This window comes from Salvia hispanica, chromosome 5 (assembly GCF_029641045.1).
Source record: "Salvia hispanica isolate PSC_SH4W2 chromosome 5, Shi_PSC_v1, whole genome shotgun sequence".
Lineage (NCBI taxonomy): Eukaryota > Viridiplantae > Streptophyta > Magnoliopsida > Lamiales > Lamiaceae > Salvia > Salvia hispanica.
Genome location: NC_142696.1, coordinates 40741488 through 40769070, shown reverse-complemented (window position 1 = coordinate 40769070; position 27583 = coordinate 40741488). Strand labels below are relative to the sequence as shown.

Sequence of the window (27583 nt, the reverse complement as noted above, 5' to 3'; positions counted from 1 at the left end):
CATAAACACTAAACTCAATTAGTAATATTACACCATATATCACATTTAATTTATTGCATGTTTTAGTGGGACGAACGAAAAAGGAAATTCGGCTTATTTCTATGGGACATAGGGAGTATTGTATAAAGAAAAAGAGAATATTTTTGGATATATTAAAAATATGAAATAGATAAGATAAGAACATGTAAAGTTTTATCTATTCGACTGTAACGTCCCAAGATATTAGAATTTAAAGAAATCAAATTTTAGAAAATAAGAAATTAAAATTATAACATTCTTAAAATCAAAACAATACACTTATTTAGTTACTATATTAGTAGTATCAACTTTTAATTTGTTGGATGTTATGGTGAATTGAGCTAAAAACTCTACTATTTTATAAACATTCTTGTGAATAAAAAATGACAAAATTGATAAGTTTATTGATATTGAAAATTACAATTTAATTATAGTAGTAATTATTTTTTTAAATCATATACTAGTATAAATCTGATTATTGGCACTTCAATAGTATTGTATAGCAAATTTTTAATATTACATCATAACGCTAATTATTTATTACTATTAAATTATTTAAATCAAAATTTATACGGTAGTAATATTTTTTTTATCATATAAATCTGATTATTAACACTTCAATAGTATTGGATAACAATTTTTTAGTACTTCATAACGCTAATTATTTGTTACTATTAAATTATTTAAATTTAGATTTAAAAAGAATAATTTGATGAGAGACCTGATATTGTTCATTTGCTACCAAATAGATCTTTATTTAATATTTTAAAATTTTGAAGATATATTTTTTTAAAATAAATGCAATAAAAAATATATTATTTAATCATATTTTAAAAAATTGTATGCAATATGAAAAAAGGTAACATGGACGATATTTCTGAAGTCGCTTATATCAAAACTCTATTTATATATGCTATACTCATGTACGATGAATAACTGAACCACAAGGATAGTTTGATTCAGTTTTTTTTTATTTTAATGCACAATTTATATCTTAATATGTACTATTCATTGATTATAGAATTTGTTATGTAGATATTGATAAAATAGCAAATAGCTAGGTATATATGTTTAATGTATATGACGGAGTAAGACTGCAGAAGCAGAAGCATATTTCTTGTCATAGGGAATTCACTGTATATATATACACACTAGAATTGTACCAAACAATTTTTTTTTTGTAATTCAATAAAAAAAAAAAAAAATTGCCTGACTAAATTATATAAGAATAAAAAAAGAACTATTAGTAAATTGGAAGTTATCAATTATGATAAACATTAAGAGAGTTCGAATATTAAAGAACAATAGAAACATTATTTTGAAAGAAATAATGAGTTTTAATTGAAAACACATTGATTATTTTAATCGATAGAGGAGTAAGAATTGGAGTATTTGATATGGAGATATAATTCGATGAGATAGATTTAATTGATGGAATAGGAGTAAGTATTAGATATGGAGATTTAACTTGATGAGCTAGAGTTAATCGATGGAGTATGAGGATTAGATATGGTGAATTAATTTGATGAGATACTTAAATGTTAAGATTAATATTTTATTAGAATGTAAAATATAATAAGGGTAATATAGTAAGTAAACAATATGAATAATAGTAAAACCAGTTAATATAAAATCGGTTCGGTGTGATTAAAAAGTTAAGGGCATTACGTACGTAGAAATTCTCTACGAAAATCATTTCCCAATTTATATATTGTAAAAATTCAAAACTCTTTAATACAACTTTAACACAGTTTCAATACAATATCAACATAATGTAAAAGTTCAAGATTTTAATGTCAACATAATATCAACACAATATCAACACAACGTAAAATTTCAAGATTTTAATATCAACACAGTATCAACACAATATTAACACAACATCAATCATTGACTACTGTTGAAATTCGGTTGGCATTTTACTGTTGATATTTTTATGTGATCTGTTGACATTTTTCAATGGTCCAGATCATAGTTTTGAGTTTGTACAATATTTAGAGTTTTCATTTGATCACATTCCCATATCAAAAATTGTAAAGTAATACACTAATTTATAGTACGTGCAGATTTGTGAGTAAGGATGGGAAATAGATATAGAAATCTACTTATTTCAACCCGTCGAAATGAGAAGGAGAATACAATGATTGCACGTTTTAAAAAATAGTGAACTACAAAAATAATCTCTGGATCATGCGTTTGTCTCGCCAATGAACCATGGACTTTAAAAATATCTCCAGACAACCCTGGACTAAGCGTTTATCTCGAAAATGGTCATTTTCACTGTTTCGTGATGAAAATACCCCTTTGGGGGGTTTTGGGAGGTTTGAGCAATTTGGTCTTTTTACATTTTAAATCTGATATTATTTTTGTGATGTACTCCCTCCGTCCCAAATTTATAGTCACATTTAGTTATGGTACATGTTTTAAGGAATTAGTGGAGTATGTAATTAATGAAGTGAGAGGTGGAGTGTGTAATAAATGAAGAGAGATGGTGGAGTGTGTAATAAATGAAGTGAGATGATGAGTGTGTAATAAATGAAGTGAGTTGGTTAAAGGTAGATCCATTTTTGACTTTTGGTTTTTCTTTTTTATTTATTTTAACGTAGATAATGACATTTGGGTGTAATTTTAGTGAATAATGAGGTAAAATTTTATGTCAAAATATGGAAAATTCTAAATGTGACTCTAAATATGGGACGGACTTTTATGGCAAAATGTGACTATAAAACTGAGACGGAGGGAGTACTAAATATGATATTATTTCAAAATTATCATTCTTCTTTCCTTTTGTCATCCTTCACTTTGTTTCTTTATTTCAATATTAGATTTACTTTTATAAAATTAAATTTTAAATTTTAATTTTTAAATATCAATAAAAAAATTTAATTATTAAAATTACTATTAAATAACAAATTAATAGTTTTAATCAATATTTGATAGTGTCTAATATTTAATCAATAAGGTACGCTGCCGCCTTAGTTTTAATCAATAATTAATAGTTTTAATCATAAATAGATCATATAACACGATTTATTCTGAAATAAATATGCATCTAATGTATAGGAGAAATTTGACTAAAAATATTATAAAGTTGACTAAAAATTTGATACTGCTAAAAATTTGATATATGAGAATTTTTGTTGAAATTTTCTAGTTAATTTTGATTCAAATTAACGAAAATTATATTAGTCTTACATTAGATGCATATTTATTCAGAATAAATCGTGTTATATGATCTATTTATGATTAAAACTGAGGTGTCGTCGTACCTTATTGATTAAATATTAGACGCTATCAAATATTGATTAAAACTATTAATCTGTTACTTAATAGTAATTTTAATAATTAAAAAAATTTATAGATATTTAAGAATCGAAATTTAAAATTTAATTTTATAAAATTAAGAGTGAACTACAAAAATAGTCCCTGGACTATGCGTTTATCTCGCCAATGGACCCTGGACTTTAAAAATATCCCCAGACAACCACCTGGACTAAGCGTGTATCTCGAAAATTGTCCTTTTTCACTGGTTCGTGACGAAAATACCCTTTTAGGGGGTTTTGGAGGGTTTGAGCAATTTGGTCTTTTTATATTTTAAATCTGATATTATTTCAGTTATGTACTAAATTTGATATTATTTCAAAATTATCATTCTTCTTCCCTTTTGTCATCCTTCACTTTGTTTCTTTATTTCAATATTAGATTTAATTTTATAAATTTAAATTTTAAATTTTGATTTTTAAATACCAATAATTTTTTTAATTATTAAAATTATTATTAAATAACAAATTAATAGTTTTAATCAATATTTGATAGTTTCTAATATTTAATCAATAAGGTACGACGACACCTTAGATTTAATCAATATTTAATAGTTTTACTCATAAATAGATCATATAACACGATTTATTCCGAAATAAATATGCATCTAATGTATAGGAGAATTTGACTAAAAAAATTATGAAGTTGACTAAAAACTAAGGTGTCGTCGTACCTTATTGATTAAATATTATACGCTATCAAATATTGATTAAAACTATTAATCTGTTATTTAATAGCAATTTTAATAATTAAAAAAATTTATTGATATTTAAGAATCAAAATTTAAAATTTAATTTTATAAAATTAAATCTAATATTGAAATAAAGAAACAAAGTGAATGATGACAAAATAGAAGAAGAATGATAATTTTGAAATAATATCAGATTTAGTATATAACTGAAATAATATAAGATTTAAAATGTAAAAAGATCAAATTGCCCAAATCCCCCAAAACCCTCCAAAAGGGTTTTTTCGTCACGAAATAGTGAAAAAAGACCATTTTTGAGATAAAAGTTTAGTCCAGGATTGTCTAGGGATATTTTTAAAGTTCAGGGTTCACTGACGAGATAAACGCATAGTCCAAAACTATTTTTATAGTTCACCCTTAAAAAAAAATAGAGTCGATAATAAGACCAAAAAAAAAACTGATTACTACAACACATTAGTCGGTCAATAAATAGAGTTCAACACCCAAGTTTTTGTTGTAATTCAAGCTACACATTTCACTGTTATACCGCAATCTTCGTCTCTTCACAAACACCTGTGCAAAACGAAGCAGCATGGCCCGGCCGCAGCAGCGCTACCGCGGCGTACGCCAGCGCCACTGGGGCTCTTGGGTTTCCGAAATCCGCCACCCATTGCTGTAAGCAATCCATCTCCTCTTTCCCATCACTACTCTTGCCATTCATTTGTATCATTTGTGTCTGTTTACTATTATAAAAGAATGTGCATTGATGAAAGTGATCAGATACATTCTTTGCAGAAAGACAAGAATATGGCTTGGGACATTTGAGACGGCAGAGGATGCAGCAAAGGCATATGATGAGGCTGCAAGGATCATGTGTGGCTCCCGGGCTCGGACAAACTTCTCGTACGATCCGTTGTCGTCTTCATGGCCGTCTACGCAGCTTCTTTCACCCACTCTGATGGCCAAGCTGCAGAGGTGCCACATGACTTCTGTCTCAAAGGGCAATAAACTAGCTGTGGACAAGCGAATGGAGGCACAGAAAATGAGTGGAAATAATGAATTTCTGGGGAAATCAGAGAATGTGCAGGAATTCAAAGCTGCTACTGCTGCTGATGATGATGATGGCATAGAGCAAATGATAAATGAGTTGCTTGATTATGGTTCAATTGAGCTTTGTTCCAATTCATCTATTTCTCAACAATAATGAAATACTATTATAAATCTGTTTCTTTGTTTTTCTTGTTTCAAACAGAGTCATTATCAATTCACACTAAAATTGGTGTACATTTTATTATTTGGTTCAACTTAACTTATTAACAGCTCTAATAACATAGTCTTCTATTTCTCTCCCACAACTATATTACAAAAAGATCCCACCCCTATCATGTCATGTCTCCAATCCTATTTTACAATTCCAATCATATTTTATAACTAAATAAGCATCAACTCAATAGACAAATATATATCACACACATTAATATATTATATTAAGTTGGAAAAGATGATGCTATCAGTCTTGATCAGATCCAACACTTTCCAAAAATAAAGGGTGTTTAGATAACTGAATGTGAATGAGATTTGTGGGAATTGGGCTCATAATGGATGATGATTGATTAAGGAACATTCTCAAAAGTCTTCTACTCACTTTAGATATCAAAATTATCAACACACTGCACCAATGGCATCCACTGATACATTCCTCTTTAACTTTTTTGCTTTTCTCTTTTTCAACACCTATCTCATTACATTTTTAAATGAAAATTAAGTAAATATTAGATAACATTGAATTGTATAATGAGAAAATTAATTAAGATTGCAGAAATACTGATATGTTTCTCCTCAACAGCATTAAAACACAGGATGAAGAAGAAGAATGAATAGAGCGCTGCTGGCTTCTAATTAATCTCACAGCAAGCACTATTATTCTACTTTGCAAAACTAACATAAACTGGAAAAAAAGATTGCAGTGCTAATTAAGCACTAATACACCAAAACTAATGAGTCAACTCTAGTTTCTCCGCCTCTCTTTTGTTTCCTCTACCTTTATTCCAGCATCTGCACTCACACTGTGTAGTTCTGTTGTATCGTTCCAACATCGAGGCCTTTGAGCTTCACCACGGACTCAACATGCCCCTTGAGGGTGTGGAGCTCTCTGAGTCTGATTCAGTTCAACCAAATTTATCTTGTCAAAATTTGTGCTCAACAAGTGAAGTATGATAATGATTTGTGTTAATTACCTTGCAACTTCAGCGCGTTTCTTGGCTTGTTCAGCTATCTCGGAAAGTTCTCTATAGTCGGTGCTGCCCACGAAGACATCGGAGCTCTCTGGAGCTCGTAGGCCATGGAGTGTGCGTTGAGCCACGGCCCACTGTGCTTCCCTTTCAGACCTGCCATAGTTCTTCTTTGACGTGAAGGCCGTCTGCACACCAATTCAAGTTAGTTATGTGTGTGCTTGGTTTAAAGAATGTGAGAGGAAACAAGTATAAAATACCCTATTATCAATCATGTTCTTCCAGGCCTTGCCGCTGAGAGCATATCTGATAATGAATTTGAATATGTCGAGAGGGATGTAGAAGACGAGGCTGTATAGCCAGATGACACCCGCCCAACCCCACCCGATGCCCTTGATGCTTGCAAACTCCCAGTTTGCATAAACAGCGATTAGAGTTGCAATCTGTTTGGTGTATCATAACACAAAACTATCAATGTTTATGTTGTTGAAATGGTAATAAAAAGTTGCTCAAAGAATTGGTATAACTGGAGAGTGACTTACCAACTGGGCCACTAGGAAAGCAAACACGAGAAGAAGACCAGGGCGTTCGATGTAGGACCAGCTTCTCGATCGGGTCACAAAGATGAGAGCTTGACTCACAATGCTCACTTGAAGGTAAACAGCTGAGTTGAGCTCATGGTAGTGGTTTGTGATTGGCCTCACACCAAATTTATCCTAAGAAAATAAATTTTTTTTATTAAGATCTTGTGAACTTATATGATTCCAAAAGAGTAGAATAAAATGACAATGATAGTGCATTACCGTGAAAAAAGTAGATTGTTGAACAGCCCAAAAGAAAACAACAGTCATCACTGCAAGGTAAGTACCAAACACAATTCCAGTGGTGAAAATCTCCCTCAGCTTCCACGAGTCGGGCATGGGCGATGGCTTCACCTTATCCTTGGAAATGGTCATGATAGTTCCATCATTGAGGATTGCAATGATTAGAACCATGAAGGGTGAGAAATCGAATTTCCAGATGAGTGCAAGGAGCATGAAACCAAGCACAACACGGATGGTAATGGAAACTGCATAGATTGTGTAGTTCTTCATCCTCTGGAAGATGGCTCTGCTTGTCAGTACGGCACTCACAATGACACTCAATCCCGGCTCAGTCAAGACTATGTCTGATGCACCTCTGGCAGCATCAGTGGCATCAGCCACTGCAATGCCGATATCTGCCTTCTTTAGAGCTGGGGCATCATTGACTCCATCTCCTGTCATTCCACAAATATGCTTCCTCTCTTGTAACTTCTTCACAATCTCGTATTTGTGCTCTGTGCCATAGTTGAATTAAAGAGTTAGTACATGATGGCTTGCTTAGAGAGTGAGCACACATAAAAAAAAATCAACAAATTATGAGGCAAACCAGGAAAGACTCCTGCAAAGCCATCAGCCTTCTCAATCAACTCTTCAACAGAATAGCTGGCAATTGCTTCATCCTTGTGCTGCCCGAGAAGTGAGGAGGAAGGATACATGTTCGTTCCCATTCCAAGCCTTCGGCCAGTCTCCTTGGCAATAGCTAGCTGATCTCCAGTAATCATCTTAACATTGACACCAAGATGAAGAGCACGTCTGATTGTCTCCCCACTGTCATGCCTTGGTGGATCAAAAAGTGGCAAGAGACCTGTAAACACCCATGGGGTGCCAGCACCGTCCTTTGTTTTCTCTGGTATGGTCTGATAAATTAATCATCAGTCAGATCCTTCTAAGGTTTTAAACTTCATATCAACTATATATCTCCATTTAAACCACAGAGATTTACCTGCTCACAAACAGCCAAAGAACGAAGTCCACGATCAGCAAACTTGTCGATGATGGACAGAGCTTTCTTCTTTACGTCTTCCCTCAGGTTGCAGAGCTCTATGATCTAGGAAAACACATAAATAGTTAAGCTAAGTGATCAAATGATCATGAAAAGAGAAAGTGGAAACTTGGAACCGTTCCCCTGCTAAATAACAAGATCAGTTACCTGCTCTGGAGCACCCTTGCTCACTCTGTGCCAATTTCCACTACTATCAATATAAGTAATAGCAGTGCGCTTCTCCACGGGATTGAATGGAAGAAAATGCACCTCTGTGATCCCTGCCCTTGCCTGAAAGAACAATATGGTAAAAATCAAACAATTTTTGGGCAATAGTTCAACCAAAAATATAATCTATAGAACTACAAATAAACCTCTTTGGGATCAGCCAACATTCCAACAATGCAGGCATCAATCGCATCCTGGTTCTCCATCCTCGATGCTCTAGCTCCTTGTAGGATAACATGGTCCTTGTCCGCATCTTTTGAGAATACCTGCACAACAGTTCTCGTGGTTAGAGCGTTGTATACCAATTTGATTAATTAAATTGAATTAGTATATATTAATCAACCTCGATTAGATTTTTGTCGACAGTGAGCTTGTTTAGAGTGAGGGTCCCGGTTTTGTCACTGCAGAGAACATCCATTCCAGCCATTTCCTCAATGGCTGTCATTCTCTTAGTGATAGCTCCTTGCTCCGACAGTCTGTGGGATCCGATGGCCATGGTTACGGACAACACTGTTGGCATGGCAATTGGAATGCCTCCAATGAGTAGGACCAAGAGATTGTCAATTCCACTCCTGTACTTCCTGTGCTGAATTGGGTACATAACTACAAGCTCAATGACAATCCCAATGGCAATGGAGCAGATACAGAAGTTGCCGATGGCAGTGAGCACCTAAACCAAGCACTCAAAAGTTAGACACATCAGACCAAGCCTAGTGAGAAGACATATGGAAATGCACAACCTTCTGGAAGTGGCCGACGTTTTGGGTGCTGTCGACCAGATGTGCTGCTCTACCAAAGAAAGAATGGATTCCTGTGGCAATGACAACAGCATCAATTTCACCTTGTTTGCAGGTGGAACCAGAATACACTCCACTCCCGGGGTTCTTAGTCACTGGCAGTGATTCACCGGTGAGAGCGGATTGATCAATCTTTAAAGCATCGCCTTCTAGAAGACGTGCATCAGCTGGGACAATGTCTCCCAACTTGATGCTAATTATGTCTCCGGGGACAAGGACGGCAGCTTCTTGCTCAATCCATTTCCCATCTCTCAATACCTTCATTTGATTATCAAAATAAGGTGTTTTACAATTAAGATTTCAACTAGACCAAACCAATATGAAATATGCAGATTACCTTTGTCTTGAGTGCAAGACCAGCCATGAGAGCTGCCGCAGCATTGCCTGCATTGTTCTCCTCGATGAAACTAATGGTGGAATTGATGATCAACAACGACATAATTCCAACAAAATCTTGCCAATCTGGTGGCCTTCCCTGAGAACAAAACAAGATCGAGTCAACAAATCATTCACAATCTAATAGTAGTAGTTTGTAGAGAAGGTATTAATTACATCTCCATTGGCCAAAACAATGGCCATGATAGCAGCAATCTCCATAACCCATGAAAGGGGATTCCACATAAATCCTAAGAATATCAGAAATTTGCTCTCTGTCTTCTCTTCCAGCTTGTTCGGCCCGAACTTTGCGAGCCTGTCTTCGGCCTCCACTAATGTCAGTCCCTCCCTCGAACATTTCAGATGATCAAACACTTCCTCCAAAGCTAGGTTCTCCTGAAATCACCCAATGGATTATTTTCAACAGAATTCACCGCTTTTTGATTAGTACTATTCAACATCTTTCAAACACAATTATAAACGATAAGACAGTGAAAGCATAATGCGAATAGAATATGCAGAAGAAGAAAAATTTTACATAAATCAAAGTCTACTTTTCGTAAACTCATCAGAACATGCGCATTATCCAAGTTCAATCAAAAACATCTTCAGAAATGTTTTGAAAAAATATATATATATCTACACACTTTTTGCATGTGGCACTATGAAATAGCAGTTGATTAATTCAAAATCCAGATCAGAAGCGAAAAAAAAAATGAATGAATACCAGATCAACGCTCCCATCTACGGCAAATTTCCATTCAGTATCCATCTTATGACCTACAAGAGCGTAGTATATTCAATTGAATCTGGTGTGAGACAGAGTAAGCAATAGAAACATAGCTGAGAATGAGATGAGTAAAAATGGGAAGAGAAAGGTGTAGGATGAGAGATGAGTGTATGTACACTGAATGTAGGACTGAGTAATACAAATCCTTGGAAGGCCGTGCTTTTTGGAGAGGAGGCGTCGGCTCGCTGATTTCTTCACTCTATAACTAACTCATTATATACTCTATGCTATTGCTATACTATTTTCAAACCCGAATATATTTTTTATATATTCTAACTTGACAAATATTAAACTTTTTTGTTGACCAATATTCTGGTATTCACTATTATATTTTCATATTTTGGTTCTGGGATTTTTTATTTTTGGAATTGGATTTTCAGATTTTTTTTATTTTTTTGGAATTTTGGAATTTTCAAACCGGGTAGAATTTTATAGTACGGATTTCAGATTTTAGGACAACATGGATACAATTGGATTCAATTTTTCATAAAATTTTGAATTTTAGAATTGAATAAAAATTTGATTTTGAAATCTGAATACTTACCCCTACACAAGAACAAAAAAAATTCCTTTTTTCTTTTTTAAATATAGATAAGCAGTTACAAAAATTATTAAGCTACATAAAATTAAAATCACAATAAAACCTAATATAAAACACAAATAATACATTCAATTTAGAAAGACAAAAATATATACATAGAGGGGAAAATATTGATGTACCGGACTTATTGCATCGAAAACATGTTGAATTTCGATACAGTAGGACACCTTACTAATAGATTTCGGCACCTTACTAATAGATTTCGGTATGATATGAATTTTCATATAATGCACGATGACAATTTAGAAAATATTTGTTGTGGAGTCAAACAAATTAATACTAATAAATACTACTCGAGTAAGATAGTTTTCTATCACGATCTATCGTGGAGTACTATGAGTATTCACATGTTAAAAACGATTCCAAAATCTATCATTAATAAGAGAATATTGTTTTTTGTCTCAATGTATATCAAGATGTGTACTCATAACTCACAAACATTATATGTAATCGATGAATAGGAAAAAATTGCTATTAAGAAACACGATAAACAATCGATTAATTGAAGAAATTCACGATGGTTGGGTAGGCCAACCCAGCGTGACCCCACCTTGGTCCATTATTAATACCGCGATATACTGCGACATAATAAAATTTCAGATATACCATACATTAGGGTATACATTGGAATTTACGGTATAGCGACGGTCGTGTATATAATGACATCAATATATATTGTAAAAACAGTATATACCGTGAATACTGAATACATTTATATGATATATTTAATACTTATGTTATAATATTTATAATGGTATAACAGTAGTGCGGTGTATCGTACCGAAATCCGATACACCGTAAAATTTCGATACAACTTACAGAGAATGCGGTACGACAACCGTATTGAATTTGGTCATAAATGCATGATACCAAAACTTTCGGTAAGGTAAATGTGTTATCTTTTCTCATATATTTTCAATGTAATGTACGGTATGACAATTTCGGTAAGAACTCATATTGTCCCACTCCTACCTATACATCTATACATACATGATAGAAAACCTGTCGTTTACCTGCAGAGGCAGTGTAGTTGGTTCTGGAGGGCCAGAGTTGAAAGAATGAGCAAAGAATCGATTCCTACTACTGTCGTGTAGTTGCAATATCTCTCGGGCACAAATATGAGGTCATGAGAGGTGGGTTTCTAGCAGGACAGTGGGTTAACGGTCCTCCTCCTAGTGGACCTGCGTATCCTAATTGAACACCCCTCATAATACCGTCAGCCAAAATACGAAGGACTTTTGGGGTTGGGCTTTCAGCTTTATTTTTCAAAAGAAAACCCCTAGTTTGTGAGAATTTATTTTTCCCGCCAGATTATTTTCGGCAATTTGGTTTATTGTTTTCTAGGCAGATTGATATTAGTGCACTTATTTGCTGCGCTTTTTTTTCAATCAAATTACTATCTCCATGTAGTTTTGGATATAACCAATTTATCTCAAATATCCAATATGTTAAACGTTTCACCTCTCGAATATAGGGACTTAACTTTGTAGTTCTACCATATTCAATTAGTGGATCAAAAGGCTATTTATTCCAATCACCGTATTGAATGTGATGGTCTATTCGTTTATTTACATAAAAAAATTTCTTAATCTATTCGGTAACATGTAAAGAAAAAGTAATAGCATCATTTTATTACTAATTAAGTTGCGATATAACATTTAATTTTATATCAAAATTAGTTTAAGTTATGTGGGCAAATACGTACTGCAGCAAATATTGTCGATATTTTCAAAAAAGTGGAGTATAATAATTAATACTACCTGATGTGAAATGTTAAACTAATTATTGGAAAATGAGTTTAAGTTACTTCTATAAACGGTCGAAATTGTTTTGTGTGATTTTGAATATTATAAACACAAATTTGTAAATATATAATTTTTTCAAATTGCAAACATCTTTTTTGTATATATAATTGAACTGTTATTATACAATATACTATTAATTACTATATTTTTTTGCGGGTGATCTTTAAATTTTGCATGCAAACGGATGCATATATTTTTGGGTTAGTATTTTGTAAACATGAATTTAAATTGATTTTAATATATCATTAAACACATAAATGCACAATTTATTTCACTAAATTTGAAATAAAGTTTCGAAAATAGAAACTCTACACATTTTTAGTGAAATCAAGAAATTAATTACTCCGTTTTTCGTATTTCGTATTTCTTAAATCATCAATTTTATTTGGAATTTGGGTATAAAGAGATAATTCAAAATCTAGAATATGGAGCAATGGCGGATCCAGAAACCAAATATCATGGGGTCGGACTAGAAAATAAATATTTAAATTAATTATTTTTATAAATATATATAGTATTAATATAAATAATTAATGTAGAGTCATATTTTTTTTTGGGATGTCCCACTATAAGTGGGTCATTTTTCTTTTTAACAAAAAAATTCCCACTCTTACTCTATTCTTCACCTACTTTATTCTCTCTTTACTTCTGTATTTTTCTGTCTCTCATATTTTACTCTTTCTACTTTAATTATTTAAATATCAATTTCTTAAATCTCGTGTACAAAAGAAGTGCTTCGTTCATCTTGGGACGGAGGGGGTATAATTTTTTCCTCCCAAATTTTGAAAATATAATTTGAATATGAAGACGAAGGTTGAAATCTACGTTATAAAATTAAAAAATATGAAATTAGGAAATATTAACTTTATATTCATTAAAGTACTATAATAAGTTTGATTTATTGATAAGTAAGAAATATATTTAACCTTAATTGAAATCATTTGACGAGAATTTATTTGAAATGAAATTCTAATAAGGTTAAATATATTTTAAAGAAAGAAAGAAATTTTCACAACCTTTTTACATTTAGATACACCATAATTCTAATAATTATTACAAAGAAAAGAGAGAAATTTTCACAGCCCATTTTACAGTTAGAGACACCATAATTCGAGTCTCGAGATATTTAATCTACGGAGTAGTCCATTAACTTTAGTTAAATTTTATTTAAATTATTTTTATTAACTTTGCAAATATTGGGAAAAGGAATGACGATAGAAATACTTTTCGTATTCAGCATTTTCATTCTCTCTCCTCGTCTTCCCCCACAGCGCCAAACCAGGCCAGTTTCATCTCTCTCTCTCAAAAAACAAGTCGTCTCCCCTGCCGCGAGGCCGCCGCTGGATTCCGAGCGTCATCTCACCCTACGTTGGTGGGGTCGAAGATGCGAACGCTATGGGTCGGAGGCCGATGAATAGAGCTTTCCGGCGGCACTCCGGGAAGGGTGGTGGGGTCGGCCGACCCCACTCGATCCCACCTGGATCCGCCGATGATATGGAGTATATTATTTGTGTAGTAGTATGATAAATGGTTGGGGATGTTATTAAATATGACTGTGTGATGTAATGTTAGTGTTAATGTTGATGTATTCAAAAGTTTTGTGATCGTATAACTGTTACAAATTTATTATTATCGCGTGGAATAAAAAAATATTTTATACTACATAATATATTTATGTTGTGTGTTATTGTTTTTAGCATATTTCTCGTTCTATCATTCGGCAATCAACTTCAACTAAAGAGTTCATATTTATTTTTAGCATATTTCTATTGGTTAGAGTAAAAATTTATTTTATACTCCATATACTTATATTGTGTATCATTACTTTTTAAAAATTTTATCTTTTACTTTAGTTATGTATCATAATTTTTGAAAAGCGCGAAAGATGAGTGTGATAATAGTGATAAACAAAATAAAGTAACAGAAAGAAGAAGAGATATATACGTATAGGGTTGCGTTGTGCTAACTAATTTACAGTAATAATTATATGGGGTTGCGTTAGTGTGCTAACTAATTTACAGTAATAACTAATAATTTTCACTTTTGTGTATTAAAAATATCAACACAAAGACATAATTATATCAATACAACATGTAAAATTTAAATATCTACACAAAGACATAAGTTTATTAGCACAAGAAGATTGATAAATTTATGTCTGTGTGTTGATATTTTTAACATACAAAGTTGATATTAGTTATTACTGTAACTTAGTTAGTATTTGATCACACACACTACTATACGGGTATATAACTATACAAGCTAGTGAGATTAGGGCTAAGTTCAGTAAATGTAAATAATCTTTAATTAGTACATGGACAGATGGACTGCATCAAATGATAATAGTACTCTAACATTTTAATAACTAAGTATCTTTGGATTCAGATTCTACTTGATTTATGATCAGGCTTAATTTCGTCTACTAATTATTATCAGTTTTATACTCATAGCTCACCTAATAAATGATGTTTATCTTAAATACAATATTATATTGTGTCCACAAACAATGTGCAGTTTTTTTATTTTAACCAGGTTTACGGATTAAAATCGAAAATTCCTTAACGGGTGGTGGGGGTTGAACCCGTGACTTCAACAACTCTGCGCTATCAACTGCGCTACAACATGTTGGTAATGTGCAATTTTAGTTTTAGTTTATGGATACTTGTAGAATACATCATAGTCTAGGGATGGGGATTCGGTCGGTTCGGTTCCAACCGAACCGATTAGTCAGTTAACCGAATCCCATTTTTTCTAAAATCTAGAATCGGGATCGTACCTTTCGTTGGTTCGGCTACTTGAGGAACCGATCAGTTCAGTATTCGGTTCCACCGAAGGAACCGAACTCAAGTGCAATACAATACAATACATTCAGTGAAAATAAAAAATAATGAGAATGTTGTTGCTAGGTGTATTGATTTGTAGTACTCCATAATACCACAATGTCGAAATATAAAACTTAAACAGTAAATAAGTTACTATTAACAAATACTCCACTTCACTCACTTTCTTGAAATCGCCATATCTCTTCTTAATTTTCAATCTTACAATGAACTATTAGCTAGTTATTTACCAAATATATAGAAAGGTAAACTAAGCACCGACTATAATTTTTTATAGTACTAGAAATTAATCAAGCCAGTAACGTCGGGAGGATGGTGAATCAGAATGACAGATTCAACAAAAGCTTATCACCTGCACTATGAGCTACTTTAGTTAAAATGTAGGTAAAATATTATTAATATACATATTTCGTGTAATTAAAAAAAATAAACTTTGTTAATTAATACTCCCTCCATCCACGATTAATAGTCTCATTTCTAAATGGCGCGAGTTTTAAGAAATGTTAAGAAAAGTGGGTGGAAGAAAGTTAGTGGAATAGGGGTCCCACTTGTATATATTAGTTTTAAATGATATGTGAGTGGAATGAGAACCGAGACTCTTATTCGTAGACGGACCAAAATGGAAAAACGGGACTCTTATTCGTGGACGGAGAGAGTATATTAGAACATGCTAGAAAATTGAACTTCATGAACTAAAACCAATAATCTCACAAACATCAACATCAATATAAACTAAAAAAGTTTGAAAGGAGCAGTAGCGGCGTGGTTAATTAGATTTTTAACTTTCCATAATTTTAGTTTTTAATTTTCTAAAACCAAAATAATAAAATTAAAATATATATATATATAAAATTGAATATTAAAAAATAACGGTTATTCAGTTCTAACCTTTCGGTTCTTGGTTAGAACCGAGAACCGAGAACCAAGATTAGCCTAAACTTAATAACTGGAATCGAACCTTAACCTTATTTTTTTGGTTCTCAGTTAACCGAAAACTGAAAAAATAAGATTCGGTTCTTGATTAACCGAGAACCGTTTCCCCATGCCTACACCATACTCCATAATACTACTATAGTATTTAATATCCCAAATATTACTAATGATATTTTTTTTATACACCATACTTATTTTCCGAAAGAAAAATACCCACACTCTCTCCATATAGTAAATAATTACTCCTTAAAATTCGTACGACCGCATATATTATGTTACTATGATTCAATCGTATATGAACCTTTTATTTGCCTAAAAACCACACTTTTTATTAAATATTTTCATTTGTCCATTTTATACTCATGGCAAGGTATAGGTAATTTAAAATTTTGCCAGTTATTGCAAATACTAAATAGTTATATTGATATTAATGCATAGGAGTAGTATATAGTTGAACTTATTATATTCAGTAACTAACATACTATCATAATTAGATATGTGCAAATCAGGTAAATATTCATATTTCTTGTAACGGAAGTAAAGCAAATCTTACGTCATTAATTTTTTTTCACATAAAATGCCACGTACGCTAATTGCTAAAAATTATCATATGTAGTGGTCTGAATATCTGATTAGAGCTTGATAGCAGAAACATAAGTAGCATTCCTCTAATCTCCATTTAACTCGGCCTTAAGTAATTAAAAATTGTTCTTAATTAGTGGCAACACTAACAAGGCTCCCGCCTACTTTCACAATTTAAATTTGCATATGATGTGACTTTTTTAATTAGTTATGCATGTGATATGACATAATTACCCTTAATTCAATTTGTAATCAAATTAGACCTCTCCCATATTTCGTCATATTCGAGAAAAGATTTATTTTTATTACGTAAACAATTTCTTTTTACATTATAAGCTACGTGTCGATTTGAGAGTCGCTAAATATGTATGAGACTGTCGAGTTACTTACAAATGCAAAGGTAGATTAAGGGACAATTTCCAGAATCAAGCTGAAATTACAAAATCGTTTGAAGATGATTAATCAAGTCTATGAATCTATGATATATGTAGGAAGTGTTCGGTGTGTCAGATTGTATCCGAGATTAAATTTGTGGTGTGTTTGGTTCATGAGATTCAAGCCCACAACTTAATCCTAGATTGATAATCATGGGATAATTAACACCACGAAGAGATCAATATGAAGGCATACACAAAAATAAAAAAAATTAAACTTGTTGATGTTTGCACAGACACACAACTTATAATTATCACTTTTTTTAATCAATAGAAAACAATATCAAAGAATTCTGAGTAATGCAGAACAAACTCCTTTTGTTTTAATATAAGCAAAATTTCAACAATCTTCACCTCTGAATTCTCCCACCAGAAATTGGTTTGGAGTGGTAATACGAAGAGATAAGACGAGCTTTAATGAGTTATCCCGATCTTCAATTTTGGCGCCAATTCAGAGATGATGTGCGAGAAGGAGAAGAAGACGATGCAGAGGAAGCGACTGCGGCTCCAGCTCTTTCGCAAATGCATGGTGGAGCACAAGGAGGGCGTGTTGTTGTGGTTAGCATTGAAATTCCTAAATATAGTAGATCGAGAAATAGTAAATTTTAAATACTATAAGAGTTGGTTATGGAATGCTAGTATAAAAGAGCGCGCACTCACTCAAATAAAGCAGCTACGCGATATAATAATCGAATAAACTCTAATTCAATGTACATAATTGCTTTCTTTTTTCGATGAACGAATTTGATTTGAGTTCTGGAGAGAGGGATTCAGATAGGTAGGCACGCGGCGCGGCGTTGATCTGCTAGATCGATCGAAAATATGGCAGCCGTTAATTTGCAGGACGTCAAGAATGAAAACGTTGATCTGGTAATGTTTATGTTAGTATTTGATTTCACCATATTTTCATTTTGAATCCATTGATTGTCACAGATTTCGTCGTACAAAATACTGTTGTTATTCTCAACTCAAAGCTTTTGGATCTTCACCGCTGAATTTCCAGATACCGAAACTTTTGTCATGTTTTGAATTGAATTTGGATTTCGATTTGGATTTAGATTTGTTGAAGGCTCTGTATTTCAGTTTGTATTGCGTTGAAAATCTGATTTTATATGTATATGTATAAAATCGGTTGTATTTGTCACTTTTTTCAGTTAACTTCCCTCAATCTATTTGCATTATCTCGCTATAAGAGTTTATAATTATGTGATGAGAGTGTTTGTGTGTTTGAAGCAAGTTCAATACTAATCATAATCGGGAGTCTTTTGTTCTATTCAAAACTACTATAGACATTGTTATTTCTTTCTCTCCTTTTATTTTCCCAGTTGAAATCTGTCAATTTTTGGGGGGATTTCAGGAAAACTTGCCTTTGGAGGAAGTGTTTAGTCGTCTGCACAGTTCGAGGGATGGATTGACATCAAAGGAGGCCGAAGGCAGGCTCGAAGTGTTCGGGCCAAACAAGCTGGAAGAGAAGACAGAGAGCAAATTTCTGTTATTCTTGGGATTTATGTGGAATCCCCTTTCATGGGTTATGGAGATTGCTGCTATCATGGCCATTGTTTTGGCTAATGGAGATGTAATTAATACCTTCCCTACAAACTACTACTATTAGATTGTGAATGATTTGATGTGATTTGTTGACTCGATCTTGTTTTGTTCTCAGGGAAGACCACCAGACTGGCAAGATTTTGTTGGAATTATGTCGTTGTTGATCATCAATTCCACCATTAGTTTCATCGAGGAGAACAATGCAGGCAATGCTGCGGCAGCTCTCATGGCTGGTCTTGCACCCAAGACAAAGGTAATCTGCATATTTCAGATTTCTTTTGGTCTAGTTGAAAGGATGTATGTGTCATCTTAATTGTAAAACACCTTATTTTGATACTCAAATGAAGGTATTGAGAGATGGGAAATGGAGTGAGCAAGAAGCCGCCATCCTTGTCCCTGGAGACATAATTAGCATCAAGTTGGGAGACATTGTCCCAGCTGATGCACGTCTTCTAGAAGGCGATGCTTTAAAGATTGATCAATCCGCTCTCACCGGTGAATCACTGCCAGTGACTAAGAACCCCGGGAGTGGAGTGTTTTCTGGTTCCACCTGCAAACAAGGTGAAATTGAGGCTGTTGTCATTGCCACTGGAATCAATACTTTCTTTGGTAAAGCAGCACATCTTGTCGACAGCACTCAGAATGTCGGTCACTTCCAAAAGGTTGTGCATTCCTAACCATCTTATTAGCACTAGGCTTCCTATGATGTATCTAACTTTTGAGTGTTCGGCTTAGGTGCTTACTGCCATTGGTAACTTCTGTATCTGCTCCATTGCCGTTGGAATCATAATTGAGATTGTAGTCATGTACCCAATTCAACATAGGAAGTACAGGAGTGGAATTGACAATCTGTTGGTCCTTCTCATTGGAGGCATTCCGATTGCCATGCCAACAGTGTTGTCTGTAACCATGGCCATAGGATCCCACAGATTGTCACAGCAGGGTGCTATCACTAAGAGGATGACAGCCATTGAAGAAATGGCTGGGATGGATGTTCTCTGCAGTGACAAAACTGGAACCCTCACTCTAAACAAGCTCACTGTTGACAAAAATCTGATTGAGGTTGATTCATATTCATTAAATCTCATGAATCTCTCGGATTGACATACAATGCTCTAACTACAACAACTTTGGTGAAGGTATTTTCAAAAGACGCCGACAAAGATCATGTGATCCTCCAGGGAGCTAGAGCATCGAGGGTGGAGAATCAGGATGCAATTGATGCTTGCATTGTCGGAATGTTGGCTGATCCCAAAGAGGCAAGAGCAGGGATCACTGAAGTGCATTTCCTTCCATTTAATCCCGTGGAGAAGCGTACCGCTATTACTTATATTGATAGTAGTGGAGATTGGCATAGAGTGAGCAAAGGAGCTCCTGAGCAGGTAATTAATCTTGTTATTTGGTCGAGAAGCATCACCAATGTTTTGGTTTTATATTGGGTTAATCTTTTGCCTAATGTATTTGCCTAGATCATTGAGATCTGCAACCTGAGGGAAGACGTAAAGAAGAAAGCTCTGTCCATCATCGACAAGTTTGCTGATCGCGGACTTCGTTCTTTGGCTGTTTGTGAGCAGGTAAATCTTTGTGGTTTAAAGAAGATCTATAGTTGATATGAAGTTTAAAATCTTAGAAGGATCTGAAGATGATTAATTTGTCAGACCATACCAGAGAAGACAAAGGAGGGTGCTGGCACCCCATGGGTGTTTACAGGTCTCTTGCCACTCTTTGATCCTCCGAGGCATGACAGTGGTGAGACAATCAAGCGTGCTCTTCATCTTGGTGTCAATGTTAAGATGATTACTGGAGATCAGCTAGCTATTGCAAAAGAGACTGGCCGAAGGCTTGGAATGGGAACAAACATGTATCCTTCGTCCTCACTTCTCGGGCAGCACAAGGATGAAGCAATTGCCAGCTATTCTGTTGAAGAGTTGATTGAGAAGGCTGATGGCTTTGCAGGAGTCTTTCCTGGTTTGCCTCATATATAATTTGTTGAATTTTTTTACGTGTGCTCACTCTCTAAGCAAGCTATCATGTACTAACTCTTTAATTCAATTATGGCACAGAGCATAAATACGAGATTGTGAAGAAGTTACAAGAGAGGAAGCATATTTGTGGAATGACAGGAGATGGAGTCAATGATGCCCCAGCTCTAAAGAAGGCAGACATCGGCATTGCAGTGGCTGATGCCACTGATGCTGCCAGAGGTGCATCAGACATAGTCTTGACTGAGCCGGGATTGAGTGTCATTGTGAGTGCTGTACTGACAAGCAGAGCCATCTTCCAGAGGATGAAGAACTACACAATCTATGCAGTTTCCATTACCATCCGTGTCGTGCTTGGTTTCATGCTTCTTGCACTCATCTGGAAATTTGATTTCTCACCCTTCATGGTTCTAGTCATTGCAATCCTCAATGACGGAACTATCATGACCATTTCCAAGGACAAGGTAAAGCCATCCCCCATGCCCGACTCATGGAAGCTGAGGGAGATTTTCGCCACTGGAATTGTATTTGGCACTTACCTTGCAGTGATGACTGTTGTTTTCTTCTGGGCTGTTCAAGAATCTACATTCTTCACGGTAATGCACTATTATCATCATATTCTCTCTTACAATCATGCAAACTCACAATATCATAATCTTGTTTCAGGACAAATTTGGTGTTAGGCCAATCAAGGACCACTACCATGAGCTGAACTCTGCTGTGTACCTTCAAGTGAGTATTGTGAGTCAGGCTCTCATCTTTGTGACACGATCAAGAAGCTGGTCCTACATAGAACGCCCCGGTCTTCTCCTAGTGTTTGCTTTCCTAGTAGCTCAGTTGGTAAGTCACTTACTTACTCGTTACTCCATACTCTATATTGCCATTCAAAAACATAAACACTGCTTGTTTTTTGTGTTATGATCACACAGATCGCAACTTTGATTGCTGTGTATGCAAACTGGGAGTTTGCAAGAATCAAGGGCATCGGGTGGGGTTGGGCGGGTGTCATCTGGTTATACAGCGTCATCTTCTACATCCCTCTCGATTTATTCAAATTCATCATCAGATATGCTCTTAGCGGCAAGGCTTGGAAGAACATGATTGATAATAGGGTATTTTTATACTTATTTCCTCTCACTTTCTTCAAAACCAAACACACACATAAACTAACTTGAATTGGTGTGCAGACGGCCTTCACGTCAAAGAAGGACTACGGCAAGGGTGAAAGGGAAGCACAGTGGGCAATGGCTCAACGCACACTCCACGGCCTCCAAGCTCCTGAGAGCTCCGACGTCTACAAAGATAACAGCAACAACTATAGAGAACTCTCCGAGATAGCTGAGCAGGCCAAGAAACGTGCTGAAGTTGCAAGGTAGGCTAGCTTTTACACCACGAATGAATAACTCATTTTTCTTATTAAATAATCGGAGAGCTGGTCTTGACATATACTTATCAAGCTCAACTTTGACAAGATAAATTTCCTTGGACTGAATATCAGACTCAGGGAGCTACACACCCTGAAGGGGCACGTTGAGTCCGTGGTGAAGCTCAAAGGCCTAGACATCGATACGATACAACAGAACTACACAGTTTAGACAGCAAGTCCGAGAGAGAGTAGAGTTGATATGGTGGAATAAAAGGGAATAGAGAGGTAGAGTTGATTCATAGTTTTGGTGCGAGCTTAATTACCGCATTGCAATTCTGTTTTGCAGTTAACGTAGTTTTGGTTTGCAAAGTCGAATAATTGTGTAGGGCTGAGCGTTTTGGGCCAGCCAGACCATATTTTCTTCTTCAAGAAGAAGTATCTTCATTGTGCTGCTAATGAGAAATTAGTATTTTTGTAATGGTTTCTGCTCTTTTATTTCCATTCATATTGATAAACAATGTTTCAAACATAAACTGACTCAATCGACTTTACCACCTTCTTCTTCTTCTCGGCAAAGCCATGAGATAGAAACGACGTGACGGTGAGATGGGCAACGCAGCATTTGGGATGCACGATCTTCACGATCATGTTTTTACTGTGTTGTTATTGCACAGCACAGCCACCTCGAAATGGAGCTCATGCATGTTTGCCTAAGTTTTGATCGATTCTATTATTTGTTTGATTATATAAGGTTTAATATTATTGATGTGAATTGGTTGGCATTTTTCTGTTTTTGGTAGATTTGTTTTAACTTGTGCAACACTTGCAGCTTCTTTCTAGTGTTAAATAGTGATTGTCTCACAAATTATGGGACTTAGGAAATTTGGATATCCCGATTATAATCATTGTGGTGTATGCCTAAAATAGGAACAAACTTAAAATATTTATTGTTATCATATCAAGTCCTTAATTACCTGAGGAAGTTTTGCACTATATTTTTGTTTAAAATTTATTCTCTGTACCTAAGAAGTTACATAACATTAAGTTTACTTTATTAAGTTATGTACAAACAGAAACGCCCTTTTAAAAGTAATAATTCGATCACATGATTCACTATCAATCATTCAAATCTTACACTTATATATCTAAAAATTAATCATGAAAAATCATGTTTTCTCAGTGCATCTAATCTAATTAAACATAAATCTTGAGGCCATGACACCTATAAGCGTATGATAATAATCTCCTTTATTTAATTTGGTACAAATAAATACTCTACAATGATGCAACATTTTAAAGAGGATTATATTAAACCAAGAATCTAAGACTGACATTCTTGTTATATTTGTACTACTATTAAAACCAAGTCTACATATATTGGGTCACTACATAAATAAGGAAACTGTAGATAGAATCAATTTCAAAGTGTGAAACTATAACAAAATCAAAATTTACATATTATTGGATGACCAAGAATTTCCAGATTTGAGGGGCTAAAATTAACCCCCATAGCATGTTGATTAAATCTCAGGTTTCCAGAAAGAAAACAAAATTATTTCTATCGTTCCAACAAAGTGTTGCCAAAAAATAAAACCAAGGCAATCGCTGCTGAATCTACTACAGAAATTTCTAACCTGAAAACTCACTTTCCATCAGCAGTTGCCTAGGCTTTAACATCAGGGTTATCACGGAGACCAAGCTTCGAGAGAACAAGGCAGTACGAGTCCCAGTCAGTCCGTCTGAGATATTTCAACAGCTTCTTCCTCCTTTGAATAATTGCTAGAAGGCCCCCTGTAGAATGCTTATCCTAGAACAATCACACAGTAGCACGTGATCATGAGTTCGTATTCCAGGAAACATCAGATCACCATACTAGAACTTGAGCACATTTTAATTCCACAACTGTGGTGTCCTCGTAGGTAGAGATACTAACCTTTTTATGTAAAACAGTTGACAGATGTTTAATCTTTGTTGTCAATTGAGCCACTGAAAATAAACGAGGGTCGTTTTAGTTTTAGGAATAGAATTCTTTCGATAAAAATGAGTTTGAACATGATAGTGAACCCCATTAGCAGTTAATGTTACAAGAATAAGGAATTGAGCAGTTCGTCACGCCTCCACCTTAGAGCCTTATAACCAGGAAAAGTAACTTTTAATCATTTCGTGAAATGGAATTTTTTTATTGAGAGTGTTACATGAAATATGAAGCATATTCCATGTGAATAAGAGTTCAAACAGATTTACCTTGAGCACAAGCGGAACCACAATCTGACTCCGACATTTTAAATTCATCTCTTAGTTTTTCAATCTCCAACTTCAGTTTCTCAGCAGATGACATGTTGTCAGAACGAAAATACTGTGCATCCCATGAAAAAGTATTAGTATCAGACGGCTTAGATGAGGCAGTGCAAAACTTACGGGCAAACTGGAAGAGTGATATAAACAGTAACATGCGAGTGTGAGCATATCTTTCTTTAAGAAGACTATAAGTTAAGGAAAAAGAAAGCATATAGGAATAAAGCATATAGTTGTAACAACGTAAAACATTATATAAGAAAATTGATCATTAATCAAATGCTTAATAAAAATCTACTTTTCATAAAGGCATTCTAATTGTACATGAGAGTACAATAGGATCCCATCACAGAGGGTCTTCTATTGCAGCCCATGATGCTTGGCATTTATGAAAAACACATGTTTAAATTTCATTACATAATTCAGAAGTGACAAACTACTATGCGATAGTGGATGCATTGTCATTTTCACTACAATAACTTCTTGGTGAAATACAAGCAGTTGTGTAACTGAATAAAATGCCAGACACTAAAATATATAAGTAATGACAACAAGCAGACAAAAAACAATAATTCTAGTTTTCCAGCTTTTCAGAAAATATTCTCAGTTAATTTGGAAAATGTGTTGTGACTTGTGAATAAACTGTGGTCAACAATGACATGCAGAAAACACAAAGATATGAACTTAACAAAGATTATGGAATGAAAAACAGATTAAGGCTTCTTAGAAACCCATTGGACAGATCTTGGACAGCTACAGCTTTTATAAGAATTTCCGTCTAGTATTTACTTAAACTTGACTAAGCACTTCACATGAAATATTCACCCTAAAAGGTTTGACAGGCAAAAAGAGCTACAAATATGGCAACAAGATCAGGTCATACAAAACTTACACTCTCAATTAAATGATCTTTTGGGGGAATGGGGGTCCTGCTATCTTCTCATCTAGGGCCGCACCCATGGAACCCAAAATATTAATACTCACTGCAATAATTTAACCGTTAACAAGATGTCAGACAGCAGATTTGTTAACTGTTAATCAAGTACCAGCCATCATCTCTAATGTGTATATAAGGAATTGCAGGTACATTTTACAAGTTTATTTGAGAAAATTTGAAGTCTTCTTCCATGACCAGTAAAAGAAAAACTCTTGAGCCCGGATAGTCCCAAAACAAATAAGATGAAGAGATGTATTCCATTTCCATTCCGACACTATAAAAGATATTGATTTTGTCACAGTCTAGGTTCACTTACAAGTGTATTTGTGAGTTATCTTGACATGTATCATATTTACTGTATAACTGTTGACAGCAGTTTCTATTTCAGCAGGTTATTAAATCAGACACTGAGGTCTGAGGGCATGTCCACTATGGTTCAGTCAAAACTTCTCTTTCACAAATTATTCTCACAACACGAAAATGAAACTCCAGAATCAAATGCAGTTCCCCAACTCATCCTGATTTCCAATGCTGAATGCACTCAGTTATATCTTTTCAAAATATCCCAAAGCCACCCCAAATGCTTGCTCAATTGACTTATTTCCCAACTTCCATGCTCATTCGCTCTATGAAAACCAAGACCCTTTCATCCCAAGAAAAACACTTGATTCTTTGCATGTGTAGATGTAGGCTGCTGGCATAATTATTTTGCAATACCAATAAACAGCAACATCAAACGCATTCATGCAACAGCAGCATACAAACATGCTACATAGGAATTCACTACATCATAAAACCAGCAAATTCCATTAAGAACAAAGATGGTCTTTTTCAGTATAATTATGAAACTAAACCCGAACAATATCAACTGCGATACTGTCACTAAAAAAATAAAAGCAATAAAATCAATCAGCATCACGAACACTAAGCAAAACCAAAAGAAAAAGAACAGAAACTGCTAACCAAGCGGCCCTTTGTGTTTTTCCTTTTGGAGACTGTCCTTGTGTATTTTGAAAAGACCATCTGCAACTACATGCGGGAGTCCTGCCCTATTCCCCATCTCCTCACTTTTTCCTCTCCCATCCAGGGCACGGCAGCTTTCATCCTCAAACCCTTGGTAAAAATCGAAATCGCCGACGAATCAAAGGGCTTCCTTCCAAATGGATTCGAGTGAGTGATTACCGTCGCCAGCACCGATACTAGACCGGTCGCCGGAGTTTTCGCCCTTGAATTTGATGTTCTTCTCGTAGAGCTCGTGCAGCGAAACGTATATATCGACGGAACTCGGCGGCGGCGCGGTGCGGGAGCGGAACTCCGAGAGGCGCTGACGCATCTCGTCCGTGGGACCACCACAGGGAAATGAGACTGAAGGAGGCGATTGTGATTGATCGGAGGAGGATGAGAATTGGCGGGCGAGCATTGGAGTGGAGATTGAGGAGGCGTTTGGCTATCGCCGCCATGGCGGTTAGTGAGGAAAGAGGGGTTTAGGGATCTAGCTCGGAATTCGGATGCGACGCCGATTAATCAAACCATTCGCGATTTCAATTTTCAATCAACCTCCATTTCTACAGTATTCGAGTTGTTATGAAACTGACTGAATTTTAATGCATAAAAATAAATGAGAGAAATAAAGAGTAATTGAAATGTTAATAGTACTTATTTGTCCAGGTGGATCACCTAATACTTTCCATATTCCAATCCCTTACTACACCCCTCATAAATAATAAAATAAGTATAAAATATAATAGGGAGTCCTTCACTTATGTTTACGAGGGGTGAAGCAGAAGATGGAATAGGGAAAGTATTTTGTCATCTCAACTGTTTATTTGTTAAAATAAATCTCATTGAGATGTTTTTTTTTTAATAAAATGTTTCTAGTTTGAAGTTACTAATAACTAAAATTAAAAATAATTATTATAAAAACAAAAATAAAATTGACATGTGTTTTTGGTAAGATAGTTAACTGT

The 27583-nt window shown here is 34.6% G+C and overlaps 3 protein-coding genes and 1 pseudogene across 5 annotated transcripts; 2 read left to right on the top strand and 2 right to left on the bottom strand.

Annotated features, from left to right (window-relative positions):
- The first annotated feature begins 4537 nt into the window (after positions 1–4537).
- LOC125191259 (ethylene-responsive transcription factor ERF003-like) lies at positions 4538–5311 on the top strand. 2 transcript variants are annotated; one of them, XM_089059730.1, is made up of 2 exons: positions 4538–4702; positions 4808–5311. In XM_089059730.1, exons 1-2 carry the CDS (start codon positions 4620–4622, stop codon positions 5229–5231), a joined length of 507 nt encoding a protein of 168 aa, XP_088915856.1. In that variant the 5' UTR covers positions 4538–4619; the 3' UTR covers positions 5232–5311. The 2 variants fall into 2 exon arrangements, with proteins under 2 accessions (XP_088915856.1, XP_047944731.1); XM_048088774.2 differs by having other exon boundaries at positions 4540–4702; positions 4823–5311.
- A 529-nt stretch (positions 5312–5840) lies between these two features.
- Positions 5841–10370, bottom strand: LOC125188900 (plasma membrane ATPase 4-like). The gene is made up of 14 exons (XM_048085994.2): positions 10231–10370; positions 9681–9899; positions 9466–9603; positions 9072–9386; positions 8675–9001; positions 8478–8597; positions 8272–8394; positions 8065–8169; positions 7669–7978; positions 7062–7576; positions 6801–6974; positions 6519–6701; positions 6265–6446; positions 5841–6185 (listed from the first exon to the last, which is right to left on the bottom strand). Exons 1-14 carry the CDS (start codon positions 10273–10275, stop codon positions 6089–6091), a joined length of 2853 nt encoding a protein of 950 aa, XP_047941951.1. The 5' UTR covers positions 10276–10370; the 3' UTR covers positions 5841–6088.
- Positions 10371–18160: 7790 nt separating this feature from the next.
- On the top strand, positions 18161–22862 carry LOC125188883 (plasma membrane ATPase 4-like). Its single transcript, XM_048085957.2, has 13 exons — positions 18161–18358; positions 18846–19064; positions 19152–19289; positions 19384–19698; positions 19772–20098; positions 20176–20418; positions 20506–20610; positions 20695–21004; positions 21100–21614; positions 21685–21858; positions 21948–22130; positions 22206–22390; positions 22517–22862. Exons 1-13 carry the CDS (start codon positions 18311–18313, stop codon positions 22611–22613), a joined length of 2859 nt encoding a protein of 952 aa, XP_047941914.1. The 5' UTR covers positions 18161–18310; the 3' UTR covers positions 22614–22862.
- A 953-nt stretch (positions 22863–23815) lies between these two features.
- Positions 23816–27246, bottom strand: LOC125187368 (uncharacterized; annotated as a pseudogene). Its single transcript, XR_016130784.1, has 6 exons — positions 26647–27246; positions 26494–26498; positions 25572–25662; positions 24629–24740; positions 24318–24370; positions 23816–24191 (listed from the first exon to the last, which is right to left on the bottom strand). The product of XR_016130784.1 is annotated as an uncharacterized LOC125187368 (transcript).
- Between the last annotated feature and the right edge of the window lie 337 nt (positions 27247–27583).